Source organism: Oncorhynchus gorbuscha, linkage group LG05 (assembly GCF_021184085.1).
Source record: "Oncorhynchus gorbuscha isolate QuinsamMale2020 ecotype Even-year linkage group LG05, OgorEven_v1.0, whole genome shotgun sequence".
Lineage (NCBI taxonomy): Eukaryota > Metazoa > Chordata > Actinopteri > Salmoniformes > Salmonidae > Oncorhynchus > Oncorhynchus gorbuscha.
In genome coordinates this window covers 94,680,737-94,695,342 of record NC_060177.1, presented here as the reverse complement: position 1 = coordinate 94,695,342, position 14,606 = coordinate 94,680,737, and the positions used below count along the sequence as shown (strand labels likewise).

At 40.3% G+C, this 14,606-nt stretch overlaps 2 protein-coding genes across 5 annotated transcripts in view; one reads left to right on the top strand and one right to left on the bottom strand.

The window, feature by feature from the left end:
- Positions 1–11,170, bottom strand: part of LOC124034970 (keratin-associated protein 10-7-like) — a gene marked incomplete at its 3' end in the record, with an annotated part of 31,145 nt that extends 19,975 nt beyond the window's left edge. The window contains exons 1-2 of the mRNA XM_046348360.1: positions 11,167–11,170; positions 10,633–10,903 (exon numbers count right to left, since the gene is read on the bottom strand). Coding sequence (XP_046204316.1) covers positions 10,633–10,903; positions 11,167–11,170 — 275 coding nt within the window. The remainder of the gene's footprint in view (positions 1–10,632; positions 10,904–11,166) is intronic.
- Positions 11,171–12,408: 1,238 nt separating this feature from the next.
- The window catches only part of LOC124035329 (atrial natriuretic peptide receptor 3-like), a 71,760-nt gene continuing 69,562 nt past the window's right edge, over positions 12,409–14,606 (top strand). For all 4 annotated transcript variants that reach the window (XR_006838721.1, XM_046348802.1, XM_046348801.1 and 1 more), the window contains exon 1: positions 12,409–13,387. Coding sequence is in view for 3 of the 4 variants with exons in the window: in XM_046348802.1 (XP_046204758.1) it covers positions 12,718–13,387 (670 nt within the window). In the remaining variant the exon portion in view is untranslated. The remainder of the gene's footprint in view (positions 13,388–14,606) is intronic.

Sequence of the window (14,606 nt, the reverse complement as noted above, 5' to 3'; positions counted from 1 at the left end):
AATACTAATTGAGTGTATGTAAACTTCTGACCCACTGGGAATGTGATGAAAGAAATAAAAGCAGAAATAAATCATTCTCTCTACTATTGTTCTGACATTTCACATTCTTAATATAAAGTGGTGATCTTAACTGACCTAAAACAGGGAATTTTTACTAGGATTAAATGTCAGGAATTGTGAAAAACTGAGTTGACATGTACAGTGGGTCAAAAAAGTATTTAGTCAATTTTCATCATAGGTACACTTCAACTATGACAGACAAAATGTTGAAAAAAATCCAGAAAATCACATTGTAGGATTATTAATGAATAGTTGAGTAGTTGGCTTACAGTAATTGAGACAACATACAGTGTGTCTGTATCAGGCTTAAGCAGGACATCTGTAACAAGAGTAGAGAAAAATAAACAAGCTACTCAACTACGTTCCTCATTTAGATACAGATGTTGGAGGTTAATTTGACCAGTCTCATCACAGAGGAGTAAAATTATCCTGCAGCAGAAGGATTTGATTATTCTCAAATTAAGATAAGCTGGTTGAGAGAATGCCAAGAGTGTGTAAAGCTGTCATCAAGGCAAAGGGTGGCTACTTTGAGGAATCTCAAATCTAAACTATATTTTTATTTGTTTAACACTATTTTGGTTACTACATGATTCCATATGTGTTATTTCATAGATTTGATGTCTTATTCTACAATGTAGAATAAGACATGTCATCTAAGTGGATGTCAACAAAGTGGACAGAGTGCCCCCTGGTGGTGGTGGGGTTATGGTATGGCCAGGCATAAGCTACGGACAACGAACACAGTTGCATTTTATCGATGGCAATTTGAATGCACAGAGATACCGTGATGAGATCCTGAAGTCCGTTGTTGTACCATTCATCCACTGCCATCACCTCATGTTTCAGCTTGATAATGCACGGTAGACATGTGTGTGTGTGTGTGTGTGTGCCTGTGTGTGTGTGTGTGTGTGTGCACTTTTGTGTGTGTGCGTGCGCATGAACTCAGCTCTAATACTCTGTCATTCATTCCTTGTAATGTCATTCCTTCTAAGTCATCAGTGTTACTCATACTGTCCCTGATACAACATTCATCATGTTGTCATCAGTGTTACTCATACTGTCCCTGATACAACATTCATCATGATGTCATCAGTGTTACTCATACTGTCCCATATACAACATTCATCATGATGTCATCAGTGTTACTCATACTGTCCCTGACACAACATTCATCATGATGTCATCATTGTTACTCATACTGTCCCTGACACAACATTCATCATGTTGTCATCAGTGTTACTCATACTGTCCCTGATACAACATTCATCATGAAGTCATCAGTGTTACTCATACTGTCCCATATACAACATTCAGCATGAAGTCATCAGTGTTACTCATACTGTCCCTGACACAACATTCATCATGTTGTCATCAGTGTTACTCATACTGTCCCTGATACAACATTCATCATGAAGTCATCAGTGTTACTCATACTGTCCCTGACACAACATTCATCATGATGTCATCAGTGTTACTCATGATGTCATCAGTGTTACTCTTACTGTCCCATATACAACATTCATCATGAAGTCATCAGTGTTACTCATACTGTCCCTGATACAACATTCATCATGAAGTCATCAGTGTTACTCATACTGTCCCTGATACAACATTCATCATGATGTCATCAGTGTTACTCATACTGTCCCATATACAACATTCATCATGAAGTCATCAGTGTTACTCATACTGTCCCTGATACAACATTCATCATGAAGTCATCAGTGTTACTCATGATGTCATCAGTGTTACTCTTACTGTCCCATATACAACATTCATCATGATGTCATCAGTGTTACTCATACTGTCCCATATACAACATTCATCATGAAGTCATCAGTGTTACTCATACTGTCCCTGACACGACATTCATCATGATGTCATCAGTGTTACTCATAATGTCCCTGACACAACATTCATCATGTTGTCATCAGTGTTACTCATACTGTCCCTGACACAACATTCATCATGAAGTCATCAGTGTTACTCATACTGTCCCTGACACAACATTCATCATGATGTCATCAGTGTTACTCATACTGTCCATGACACAACATTCATCATGTTGTCATCAGTGTTACTCATACTGTCCCTGATACAACATTCATCATGATGTCATCAGTGTTACTCATACTGTCCCATATACAACATTCATCATGATGTCATCAGTGTTACTCATACTGTCCCTGACACAACATTCATCATGAAGTCATCAGTGTTACTCATACTGTCCCTGACACAACATTCATCATGATGTCATCAGTGTTACTCATACTGTCCCTGACACAACATTCATCATGTTGTCATCAGTGTTACTCATACTGTCCCTGACACAACATTCATCATGAAGTCATCAGTGTTACTCATACTGTCCCTGACACAACATTCATCATGATGTCATCAGTGTTACTCATACTGTCCATGACACAACATTCATCATGTTGTCATCAGTGTTACTCATACTGTCCCTGATACAACATTCATCATGAAGTCATCAGTGTTACTCATACTGTCCCATATACAACATTCAGCATGAAGTCATCAGTGTTACTCATACTGTCCCTGACACAACATTCATCATGTTGTCATCAGTGTTACTCATACTGTCCCTGATACAACATTCATCATGAAGTCATCAGTGTTACTCATACTGTCCCTGACACAACATTCATCATGATGTCATCAGTGTTACTCATGATGTCATCAGTGTTACTCTTACTGTCCCATATACAACATTCATCATGAAGTCATCAGTGTTACTCATACTGTCCCTGATACAACATTCATCATGAAGTCATCAGTGTTACTCATACTGTCCCTGATACAACATTCATCCTGATGTCATCATTGTTACTCATACTGTCCCATATACAACATTCATCATGAAGTCATCAGTGTTACTCATACTGTCCCTGATACAACATTCATCATGAAGTCATCAGTGTTACTCATGATGTCATCAGTGTTACTCTTACTGTCCCATATACAACATTCATCATGATGTCATCAGTGTTACTCATACTGTCCCATATACAACATTCATCATGAAGTCATCAGTGTTACTCATACTGTCCCTGACACAACATTCATCATGTTGTCATCAGTGTTACTCATACTGTCCCTGACGCAAAATTCATCATGAAGTCATCAGTGTTACTCATACTGTCCCATATACAACATTCATCATGAAGTCATCAGTGTTACTCATACTGTCCCTGACACAACATTAATCATGTTGTCATCAGTGTTACTCATACTGTCCCTGATACAACATTCATCATGATGTCATCAGTGTTACTCATACTGTCCCATATACAACATTCATCATGAAGTCATCAGTGTTACTCATACTGTCCCTGATACAACATTCATCATGATGTCATCAGTGTTACTCATACTGTCCCTGATACAACATTCATCATGAAGTCATCAGTGTTACTCATACTGTCCCATATACAACATTCATCATGAAGTCATCGGTGTTACTCATACTGTCCCTGAAACAACATTCATCATGAAGTCGTCAGTGTTACTCATACTGTCCCTGACACAACATTCATCATGTTGTCATCAGTGTTACTCATACTGTCCCATATACAACATTCAGCACGAACTCATCAGTGTTACTCATACTGTCCCTGACACAACATTCATCATGTTGTCATCGTTGTTACTCATACTGTCCCTGACACGACATTCATCATGTTGTCATCAGTGTTACTCATACTGTCCCTGACACGACATTCATCATGATGTCATCAGTGTTACTCATACTGTCCCTGACACGACATTCATCATGATGTCATCAGTGTTACTCATACTGTCCCTGACACAACATTCACCATGTTGTCATCAGTGTTACTCATACTGTCCCTGACACAACATTCATCATGTTGTCATCAGTGTTACTCATACTGTCCCTGATACAACATTCATCATGATGTCATCAGTGTTACTCATACTGTCCCATATACAACATTCATCATGAAGTCATCGGTGTTACTCATACTGTCCCTGAAACAACATTCATCATGAAGTCGTCAGTGTTACTCATACTGTCCCTGACACAACATTCATCATGTTGTCATCAGTGTTACTCATACTGTCCCTGACACGACATTCATCATGTTGTCATCGTTGTTACTCATACTGTCCCTGATACAACATTCATCATGTTGTCATCAGTGTTACTCATACTGTCCCTGACACGACATTCATCATGATGTCATCAGTGATACTCATACTGTCCCTGACACAACATTCATCATGATGTCATCAGTGATACTCATACTGTCCCTGATACAACATTCATCATGATGTCAGCAGTGTTACTCATACTGTCCCTGATACAACATTCATCATGATGTCATTAGTGTTACTCATACTGTCCCTGATACAACATTCATCATGTTGTCATCAGTGTTACTCATACTGTCCCTGATACAACATTCATCATGATGTCATCGGTGTTACTCATACTGTCCCTGACACAACATTCATCATGAAGTCATCAGTGTTACTCATACTGTCCCATATACAACATTCAGCATGAAGTCATCAGTGTTACTCATACTGTCCCTGACACAACATTCATCATGTTGTCATCAGTGTTACTCATACTGTCCCTGATACAACATTCATCATGTTGTCATCAGTGTTACTCATACTGTCCCTGATACAACATTCATCATGATGTCATCAGTGTTACTCATACTGTCCCTGACACAACATTCATCATGAACTCATCAGTGTTACTCATACTGTCCCATATACAACATTCAGCATGAAGTCATCATTGTTACTCATACTGTCCCTGACACAACATCCATCATGTTGTCATCAGTGTTACTCATACTGTCCCTGACACGACATTCATCATGATGTCATCAGTGTTACTCATACTGTCCCTGATACAACATTCATCATGATGTCATCAGTGTTACTCATACTGTCCCTGACACAACATTCATCATGTTGTCATCAGTGTTACTCATACTGTCCCTGATACAACATTAATCATGATGTCATCAGTGTTACTCATACTGTCCCTGATACAACATTCATCATGATGTCATCAGTGTTACTCATACTGTCCCTGACACAACATTCATCATGATGTCATCAGTGTTACTCATACTGTCCCATATACAACATTCATCATGCAGTCATCAGTGTTACTCATACTGTCCCTGATACAACATTCATCATGATGTCATCAGTGTTACTCATACTGTCCCATATACAACATTCATCATGAAGTCATCGGTGTTACTCATACTGTCCCTGACACAACATTCATCATGAAGTCATCAGTGTTACTCATACTGTCCCATATACAACATTCAGCATGAAGTCATCAGTGTTACTCATACTGTCCCATATACAACATTCAGCATGAAGTCATCAGTGTTACTCATACTGTCCCTGATACGACATTCATCATGTTGTCATCAGTGTTACTCATACTGTCCCTGACACGACATTCATCATGATGTCATCAGTGATACTCATACTGTCCCTGACACAACATTCATCATGATGTCATCAGTGATACTCATACTGTCCCTGATACAACATTCATCATGATGTCAGCAGTGTTACTCATACTGTCCCTGATACAACATTCATCATGATGTCATTAGTGTTACTCATACTGTCCCTGATACAACATTCATCATGTTGTCATCAGTGTTACTCATACTGTCCCTGATACAACATTCATCATGATGTCATCAGTGTTACTCATACTGTCCCTGACACAACATTCATCATGAAGTCATCAGTGTTACTCATACTTTCCCATATACAACATTCAGCATGAAGTCATCAGTGTTACTCATACTGTCCCTGACACAACATTCATCATGTTGTCATCAGTGTTACTCATACTGTCCCTGATACAACATTCATCATGATGTCATCAGTGTTACTCATACTGTCCCTGATACAACATTCATCATGATGTCATCAGTGTTACTCATACTGTCCCTGACACAACATTCATCATGAACTCATCAGTGTTACTCATACTGTCCCATATACAACATTCATCATGAAGTCATCAGTGTTACTCATACTGTCCCTGATACAACATTCATCATGATGTCATCAGTGTTACTCATACTGTCCCTGACACGACATTCATCATGAAGTCATCAGTGTTACTCATACTGTCCCTGACACAACATTCATCATGTTGTCATCAGTGTTACTCATACTGTCCCTGATACAACATTCATCATGATGTCATCAGTGTTACTCATACTGTCCCTGACACAACATTCATCATGATGTCATCAGTGTTACTCATACTGTCCCATATACAACATTCATCATGATGTCATCAGTGTTACTCATACTGTCCCTGATACAACATTCATCATGATGTCATCAGTGTTACTCATACTGTCCCATATACAACATTCATCATGAAGTCATCAGTGTTACTCATACTGTCCCTGACACAACATTCATCATGATGTCATCAGTGTTACTCATACTGTCCCTATACAACATTCATCATGAAGTCATCAGTGTTACTCATACTGTCCCTGACACAACATTCATCATGAAGTCATCAGTGTTACTCATACTGTCCCTGACACAACATTCATCATGAAGTCATCAGTGTTACTCATACTGTCCCTGACACAACATTCATCATGTTGTCATCAGTGTTACTCATACTGTCCCTGACACAACATTCATCATGATGTCATCAGTGATACTCATACTGTCCCTGACACAACATTCATCATGATGTCATCAGTGTTACTCATACTGTCCCTGATACAACATTCATCATGATGTCATCAGTGTTACTCATACTGTCCCTGATACAACATTCATCATGATGTCATCAGTGTTACTCATACTGTCCCTGATACAACATTCATCATGTTGTCATCAGTGTTACTCATACTGTCCCTGATACAACATTCATCATGATGTCATCAGTGTTACTCATACTGTCCCTGACACAACATTCATCATGAAGTCATCAGTGTTACTCATACTGTCCCATATACAACATTCAGCATGAAGTCATCAGTGTTACTCATACTGTCCCTGACACAACATTCATCATGTTGTCATCAGTGTTACTCATACTGTCCCTGATACAACATTCATCATGTTGTCATCAGTGTTACTCATACTGTCCCTGATACAACATTCATCATGATGTCATCAGTGTTACTCATACTGTCCCTGACACAACATTCATCATGAACTCATCAGTGTTACTCATACTGTCCCATATACAACATTCATCATGAAGTCATCAGTGTTACTCATACTGTCCCTGATACAACATTCATCATGATGTCATCAGTGTTACTCATACTGTCCCTGACACGACATTCATCATGAAGTCATCAGTGTTACTCATACTGTCCCTGACACAACATTCATCATGTTGTCATCAGTGTTACTCATACTGTCCCTGATACAACATTCATCATGATGTCATCAGTGTTACTCATACTGTCCCTGACACAACATTCATCATGATGTCATCAGTGTTACTCATACTGTCCCATATACAACATTCATCATGCAGTCATCAGTGTTACTCATACTGTCCCTGATACAACATTCATCATGATGTCATCAGTGTTACTCATACTGTCCCATATACAACATTCATCATGAAGTCATCGGTGTTACTCATACTGTCCCTGACACAACATTCATCATGAAGTCATCAGTGTTACTCATACTGTCCCATATACAACATTCAGCATGAAGTCATCAGTGTTACTCATACTGTCCCTGACACAACATTCATCATGAAGTCATCGGTGTTACTCATACTGTCCCTGACACAACATTCATCATGAAGTCATCAGTGTTACTCATACTGTCCCTGACACGACATTCATCATGTTGTCATCAGTGTTACTCATACTGTCCCTGACACGACATTCATCATGTTGTCATCAGTGATACTCATACTGTCCCTGACACGACATTCATCATGATGTCATCAGTGATACTCATACTGTCCCTGACACAACATTCATCATGATGTCATCAGTGTTACTCATACTGTCCCTGATACAACATTCATCATGATGTCATCAGTGTTACTCATACTGTCCCTGATACAACATTCATCATGATGTCATCAGTGTTACTCATACTGTCCCTGATACAACATTCATCATGAAGTCATCAGTGTTACTCATACTGTCCCTGATACAACATTCATCATGATGTCATCGGTGTTACTCATACTGTCCCTGACACAACATTCATCATGAAGTCATCAGTGTTACTCATACTGTCCCTGATACAACATTCAGCATGAAGTCATCATTGTTACTCATACTGTCCCTGACACAACATCCATCATGTTGTCATCAGTGTTACTCATACTGTCCCTGATACAACATTCATCATGATGTCATCAGTGTTACTCATACTGTCCCTGATACAACATTCATCATGATGTCATCAGTGTTACTCATACTGTCCCATATACAACATTCATCATGAAGTCATCAGTGTTACTCATACTGTCCCTGATACAACATTCATCATGATGTCATCAGTGTTACTCATACTGTCCCTGACACGACATTCATCATGATGTCATCAGTGTTACTCATACTGTCCCTGATACAACATTCATCATGATGTCATCAGTGTTACTCATACTGTCCCTGATACAACATTCATCATGTTGTCATCAGTGTTACTCATACTGTCCCTGATACAACATTCATCATGATGTCATCAGTGTTACTCATACTGTCCCTGACACAACATTCATCATGAAGTCATCAGTGTTACTCATACTGTCCCATATACAACATTCAGCATGAAGTCATCAGTGTTACTCATACTGTCCCTGACACAACATTCATCATGTTGTCATCAGTGTTACTCATACTGTCCCTGACACAACATTCCTCATGAAGTCATCAGTGTTACTCATACTGTCCCACATACAACATTCATCATGAAGTCATCAGTGTTACTCATACTGTCCCTGATACAACATTCCTCATGATGTCATCAGTGTTACTCATACTGTCCCTGATACAACATTCATCATGATGTCATCAGTGTTACTCATACTGTCCCTGATACAACATTCATCATGATGTCATCAGTGTTACTCATACTGTCCCTGACACAACATTCATCATGATGTCATCAGTGTTACTCATACTGTCCCTGATACAACATTCATCATGATGTCATCAGTGTTACTCATACTGTCCCTGACACGACATTCATCATGAAGTCATCAGTGTTACTCATACTGTCCCTGACACAACATTCATCATGTTGTCATCAGTGTTACTCATACTGTCCCTGATACAACATTCATCATGATGTCATCAGTGTTACTCATACTGTCCCTGATACAACATTCATCATGATGTCATCAGTGTTACTCATACTGTCCCTGATACAACATTCATCATGATGTCATCAGTGTTACTCATACTGTCCCTGATACAACATTCATCATGATGTCATCAGTGTTACTCATACTGTCCCTGACACAACATTCATCATGATGTCATCAGTGTTACTCATACTGTCCCTGATACAACATTCATCATGAAGTCATCAGTGTTACTCATACTGTCCCTGATACAACATTCATCATGATGTCATCAGTGTTACTCATACTGTCCCTGACACAACATTCATCATGAAGTCATCAGTGTTTTTTTAAATTGATATTTGTTGAGGGTCAGTGAGGGTCAGGCTCTCTTTGTCTGGTGGTTGTCATAGGATCACATTGTGTGATTGTCATTTCGGTACTAAACACTGTCAACTGGCAGTTAGGAATCTCAGGAAGATTACGTTGTTTCACTACCACATCTCTTCACTATCCACCCACATTTCACGTTTGCTTTCGTTGCTGCAACCCCAGCAGAAGCTAATTCAACGACAGAAAAAAACAGGAAGTGACACATTCAGCAAAACAACAACAACTACGCCTTTCTGTCGTACAGGGAGGTCTTTATTTGGGGGGCGGGAGGGGGGGGGGGGGGTTGGGTGCGTCATATAGGCCTAAACATCAGGTGATATTATCTAGATGACATGAATGGAAATATACCGCACTGAGAAAACAACTGTTTTAAAAAGGCCCTTCATAGATTTTAATCCAATCAATAAAAGACGAGGTAACACTTCCCATTAAGGTTCCCCTTTTATTAACATTAATGAAAACCAAAAGACATCGTCTAGGATATCATACAGCTTCACTTATTTGCTTACTTACTGTCTGTGGATCAAGTGTCTTCTTTGCACAGGGACAAACACAGGGACATTTAAAACAAGACTGTGTGGCGTTGATATAAAACACACCCTGTCGTGGCTGACAGATGGCCTTGATAATATGACTCCTTTAATAGATTTAAAAGAGCTGCGGTTATAAACCAGAACCCTTATTACGTGAACTAACACACCATCAACAACTTGCTCTGCCTGGACCGGTCATCTTCCTGCACAATTATACAACACACACACGCGCACGCGCATGCGAACACGCACACACACACACACACGCACGCACGCACGCACACACGCACACGCGCACACGCGCACACACACACACACACACACACACACACACACACACACACACACACACACACACACACACACACACACACACACACACACACACACACACACACACACACACACACACACACACACACACACACACACACACACACACACACACACACACACACACACACACACACACACACACACACACACACACACACACACACACACACACACACACACACACACACACACACACACACACACACACACACACACACACACAACACATAGCTCAAATGATCTGCGTTGGCACCAACCAGGCCGAGCCAAACAGGTAGAATATAATGTGTCTGCAGGATGAAGTGACCTCTGTCTCCAAGTATCTGTGAACCCTAAGAAGGTGTCAGTTGTTCAGCGACTGTCCCAGCCCCCATAGAGACCTACACCTCCAGTAGCTACACAACCCTAGCTACAGAACAGGATGCGGTAAAGATTAAATAACAAGCTGTCTAGTTAAGCAGAATGACTCTTAATTGCCTCTAAATAAGCGACTCCAAATTGCACCCATTGGTGTAATCAGGATAAAGGGAGTATAGACTAGAGCAACATTACATTACGTCAAAACCCCTGTCATTATTATAATGACATTTCTGGAGAATGTGAGCTCTATATGGCACATGAGCCACAAACCAAATGGCCCGTGAGGGCCGCACATTAAAAGGTGATGTGAATGAGAGGTTGTTAGCCTTTACGTAAAAGAGAACTTGTTATGTGACTCATTTTTGCAAGCCAACGGCTTAATGGGACATGAGAAATATAACCAGAGGCCCTCCTCCCCCTTGCTAATTCTACATCCAACATTCAGTACTCAGCTGTTGGGATGTGTATTCAATACAACACTGAGGTTAGTATTGATTCTATCCATCGTTTCCACATATACCAACACAGGTGCACTCTATTCTAATTTAAAAAGATACCGCTTTGGTTACGAATTGGTCAGGACAGTTAAAGGCATATCGATATATATCTCAACCTTGGTGATCAAGTAAGCCTACAGTACAGCTTCAGTGTAGAATAGCCTATGTCGGTTGTAGACCACTAGGTGTCAGTCTATAGCAGGGTTACTCTTTCTCCCACGCAGGGTGTCCTCGTGCAGACATAAGAGGTTGATCATTCATTGAGTCTTTCACTTTGGAATGCTCAGGCACTCGTGTAATACTGGATATGTTAAGTGGGGTTTCTATCAGTGAAACTAATTAAATGATCAGTAGACCAATGATTGTGCAGTAAGCATTGATGTCACACCTTGTTGTCTTCAAAGTAAAGTGATCAGGTAAGTCACACGTATTTAATCTATAAATACAAGATATAGACGTTCTATACTATACTGTACTATACAGTCTATTGAATTGTATTGTGTAACAAAAAACAACAACTGCTTAGACTCGTGTGTTTGTATCGAAAATAGCAAAGAAAACCTTCCCTTGAAACCTTGCCTACAATTATTTTAACAGTTCTATTTAGATCATACCATTGTTTGTATGAGGCAATGCATCCCAGTGCATTCGGTGTCTGTAAATCCAAGTGTGCCTACGTACAGTGGAATAAAGCACAACTCTACTTTCTTTGTAAAAAAAAGAGAGAGAGAAATAGAGGGACCTGCAGCTTTAAGAAAGAGGTGTAATCATACAAGGATGACGCATGAATAATAATGAAAAGATTCTTCAAAACTCCTCCCCTCGGCCAGCGTGTGTGGTAGCTGTCTGGGCAGTTACCATATTTAAACAAGAGGATTGACCAGGGAAACGGGAGAATTAGTTAGGAAAACTCAGGGGATTCTTCCATCAGTTGAGAAGTTTGCAGGAGACTCTCTGTACAGGATCATACACTTAATACATTTAGACATTTTATTTCATTAATTCAAAGAAAAAGGCAATTCAATTTAGATTCTTTGTTGTTGTTAAAAGATTCCACATTTGCAATTTACCTGCGCGCGCTCCGCGGCACCGGGGACGCAGTTGACTTGGAGAGAGAGAGTTATACAGAGAGGATAGAATCTCTCCAATATTTCATTATTACTGATTACAGGCAAAGCATAACTTTTAAAGTTGCATCATGCCAATTTTCATTTCATTGTGTTTGTACCTTTGGCTGGGGTTGTTACCTGGCCGGACAAGTACAGCCGTGAATGAAGACATTGAAGTATTGGTGATGTTGCCCAAAAATAACTCGTATATGTTCTCAATAGCAAGAGTGGCACCCGTCATCGAGTATGCAAAGCAGGGGTTGAAAATCGGCGGCGGTCTGTATTCGGGACTTAATTTCAAAGTGCGTTATGAGGATTCCGACTGTGGCAATGATGCACTCTTCTCCCTGGTGGACCGTTCCTGCGAGAAGAAACCGGACTTGGTGCTCGGTCCGGTGTGTGAATACGCCGCGGCGCCGGTTGTAAGGATGGCATCTCACTGGAACATCCCGGTAATATCGACAGGTGCTCTGGCCAGCGGTTTTAGAGACAAAGAGAAAGAATACTCTCACCTGACCCGAATCTCCCCGTCTTACCTAAAAATGGCAGAGACTTTCTTGGCGATGTTCCGTCATTTCAACTGGAAAGACGCGTTGCTGATCTTCGATGACGATAAGAAGGAGAGGAATTGCTACTTCACTATGGAAGGGGTGCACCTCAAACTCATGGAGGAATATCAGACTGTCACCTATGCCATCAACTCTAAAGATGAGCGCCTGAACACAGACGAAATCATCAAATATATCTACGAGAGTGAAGGTACTGTACTGAAAAGTCTCTACTCTGGTCCCAGGGTATAGTTTTAAATGACAGAATAGTTGGTCCACTAGTCCCAACTGCTAATCGTGCCACCCATTCCACTTATTTCCACTTGTCATGTAATTTTATGCTTTATTGAAAGAAAAAAAAACACGTATGTGAATGGCATGCGTTTCTGCTGCCCAGATATGCCCAGTATCTGAGGAACCTATCCATGAAACATGCCAAATATTTACAGGTAGGTTATGTGAAGAACCCATTGGATGTCAACAGGCATCAAGAACACATATTTGCAGTTGGCATATTCATGTAACAGTATAACTTTATGTCCGTCCCCTCGCCCATACCCGGGCGCGAATCAGGGACCTTCTGCACACATCGACATTGAAACGCTATTTAGCGCACACCGCTAACTAAGCTAGCCTTTTCACATCCGTTACGTTCACACTAATGAAAATGAAATGGTTCCAATATTTGTTAATTGAATTTACAACATGGTGTAGTTTCCCTCCCCCTGTACTGTGGTACTGTATGTATGTAAGAGCACTCCACACTATGCCAAGAGGTCTTGACCTTTTATGGCACACTCTTTAAGGATGCTGGATCAAGCATTGCTCAGACGTTACAACAGTGTGCTGAGACTGCTGTGTTATCAATGTGCCAGGTGCTTATAAACGGTGAATAATCACAATGGCATCGTTTACCACAGTGGAGAACAGGTGCAACATGTCGGTTGCCATAGTTACTGTGACACCAGCTGGATAAGTGTAATTGTGTTATATTTAAGCAATACGGCACGATAACCCGGGGTTTATCGCGTTTTAATAGGTTTAATATTAGTTTCTGAATGGCATTAAAACCAGATAGTGGACAGTTGGTAACATGACTCAATATGCCCCTACGCATACAGACCGTGTTTATTACACAGTAGCATAAAGCAAAACCAACAACCATACAAACCGAAATGGGATACGTTGTCAACGCAGGTCCAAGGAGAAATAAAATGTAGCTAGCATTGATTTGTTTTTGTAGAGACATCTTTTTGTTGTTGTTGGGGAGCATCTGGTGCCCTAACGTGGTGAGTGGTGAACATGCATTTCTCTGGTTCCTACTGTTATGACACAAGTCAAATCCTACCACAGGTTTCTAGTTTGACCAACTGTTTTCAGCAACTGACATTTTATAATTAGGTTGACATATTGGAAGGTTTGCAAGCAAA